Below are 2,484 nucleotides of genomic sequence, written 5' to 3'. Positions count from 1 at the left end.
AAAAAAAAAAAAAAGCTAAGCCCAGCACCCAGGCTCCAACTTAAAAGCTTCAGTTCCAGTACACACACACACACATGCACGCACGCATGCATGCATGCATGCACGCAAGCACGCACGCACACCACACCACACCACACACACACACACACACACACACCCCTCCCTCCAAAATAAAAAAAATTCCCTATTTGCTACCCATCATTAGATTTGTCTATTCAACCCTAAGACTTTCACTGTTAGCCAAACACTGGTTACCAAATTTATAAGCAAAATATTCTTATCCAACAATGCCTGAAAGACTGAAATAATCATGGTAAGAAAACGTTCCTAGGGCTGGGAAGGTGGCTCAGTGGTAGAGCACTTGCCTTGCATGCATGAGGCCCTGGGTTCAATTCCTGAATACCACATTAACAGCAAAAGCAGGAAGTGGCTCTGTGGCTCAAGAGGTAGAGTGCTAGCCTTGAGCTGAAGAGCTCAGGGTCAGCACCCAGGCCCAGAGTTCAAGATCCACAACCAACAAAAAAAAAGAAAAAGTTCCTTTGTTTTGTCACTATCGGGTTAAAAAGTACTAAGCATAGGGAAAATAAAATAAAAACCTCAATAACTGCTGTTTCAAGGGTCAACTGTCCTTCATTCCCTTTAAGATATAGTCCAGGGTTAAATTATGAGTCTATAACCATCCTTATTTAGAAACAAATTTAAACTTGCAAAACATCTTGCCAAAAGATTTTATTCATTTTCTATTTTATAAATATTAATATCCAGTCATTATGTCACATATATTTTTTTACATTTAAAAACATAATAAACTTACCTAAAGTCTGCAAAATTATGCTTTCCAAAATCACTAGATCTTGAACTTGCTGCAGGTAAGCCTACAGATGAGAAAACAAATTATTCTCTCAAAAGGCACACAATATAAAAATTTAAACAATTTTAACATCCTATCCCAGGAAAAGTGAAACACTAAAATACATTTCTTATACCTATCCCAATATACAGTTCCCTTTATATAAAAACAAAAACAAGTCCACTTCCACCTTTTTGGTAGTTAATTGGAGGTAAGCGTCTCCATACTTTCCTGCCCAGGGTAATTTTGAACAGTGATTCTCAAGATCTCAACCTCCTAAATAGCTAGGCTCACAGGCGTGAGCCACCAGGGCCCAGCTCAATTTTGTTTTTAATAAATCTAACAAGGCTTTATGCTAGTTTTCTTTTCCATCTAGAGGATAAAACATCTTTTCCTGACCACCTCATAAGAACCAGAGATCAACTGAGTAATTAATGTAAATACATTTTGGAGAATGTTAGTACTTAGATGTGGTTTGAACACAAGATGTACCCCCCCAAAGGTTCATGTGCTTAGTATAAATTGTCAGCTGGAAGTAGCTAAAGTGGTAGAAAACTTGAGTACTAACAAGACCCTAAATTAAGTTCAAACCCCAATATCTTCCCCTCTCTTTCTCTGTCTTCCTCCCACCCCCACCCATACCTATACACACACAGAGGATTGGTAGCAGCTGATGAGCTTTTGGATAGTGATTACATCATGAAGGGTCTCTGTATCAGTGGACTTATTCATTGATGGATTCAGAATTTGATGGCATTATTAGGAGATGGTAGAAACTAAGAAGTAGATGAAGAAAGAAGTCCCTGGAGGTATGTTCTATAATAGTGTACCTTGTCCCTAGCACTCTCCATCTCTTGTGTACCACAAAATAAGTGAGCCACCTTGCTCTAGTACAGGCTCCTCACCATGATGTTCTGAGCAACACAACCAAGTTGACCATGGACTGAAACCTCAGAAACCTTAAATTGTTTTCTCAGGCAGTTTGTCATAATAATGATTAACACTTTGTTTTGTTGTATTTTTGTTAATTCTATGAACTAGTCTCAAACCTAAACAACAGTACAGAACAAAAAACTCTGTTATCTGTAATCCTAGCTACTCAGGAGGCTGGATTTGAGGATTACGGTTCAAAGCCAGCCCTGGCAGGGAAGTCCATGAGACTCATCTCCAATAAACCACTCAGAAAACCAGAAGTAGCTCTATGGCTCAAGTGGTAGAGGGTCAGCCTTGTGCTGAGGAGCTGAAGGGGTGAGGGACAGCGCTCAGGCCCAGACAAAAAAAACAAACAAACAAAAAAAACCTTTGTTATCAATAAGGGCTATTATTAGTAAGAGGTATTAGTAATCATAGCAATCATGAGGCGGAAGCAAAAAAAAAAAATCCCAAATACAAGGTCATCCTGAGCTACAACCAGATACTGCCCCCAAAAGATTCTCCAACAGAATAACCCAATTAATAAATGGGTAAAAGACCTAAACAGATACTTCTCTGAATAAGAAAGCTAATAAATACATTTAGAAATGTTCAGCAATCCTAGCCATAAAGGAAATGCACCTCAAAACAAAATTGAGGTACAGGAGGCATGGCTCAAGTGTCAGAGTGTTGGGGCTGGGAAGGTGGCTCAGTGGTAGAGC

The 2,484-nt window shown here is 39.1% G+C and overlaps 1 protein-coding gene across 2 annotated transcripts in view; it reads right to left on the bottom strand.

The window, feature by feature from the left end:
- Ccnt1 (cyclin T1) overlaps positions 1-2,484 on the bottom strand; it is a 28,342-nt gene that overhangs the window by 14,991 nt on the left and 10,867 nt on the right. For both annotated transcript variants that reach the window (XR_001175163.1, XM_013018784.1), the window contains exon 4: positions 815-875. Coding sequence is in view for 1 of the 2 variants with exons in the window: in XM_013018784.1 (XP_012874238.1) it covers positions 815-875 (61 nt within the window). In the remaining variant the exon portion in view is untranslated. The remainder of the gene's footprint in view (positions 1-814; positions 876-2,484) is intronic.

Source organism: Dipodomys ordii, unplaced genomic scaffold (genome assembly GCF_000151885.1).
Source record: "Dipodomys ordii isolate 6190 unplaced genomic scaffold, Dord_2.0 Scaffold42, whole genome shotgun sequence".
Classification (NCBI taxonomy): domain Eukaryota; kingdom Metazoa; phylum Chordata; class Mammalia; order Rodentia; family Heteromyidae; genus Dipodomys; species Dipodomys ordii.
Note: the sequence above shows the minus strand (reverse complement) of the source record. Positions and strands in the feature narration are given on the sequence as shown.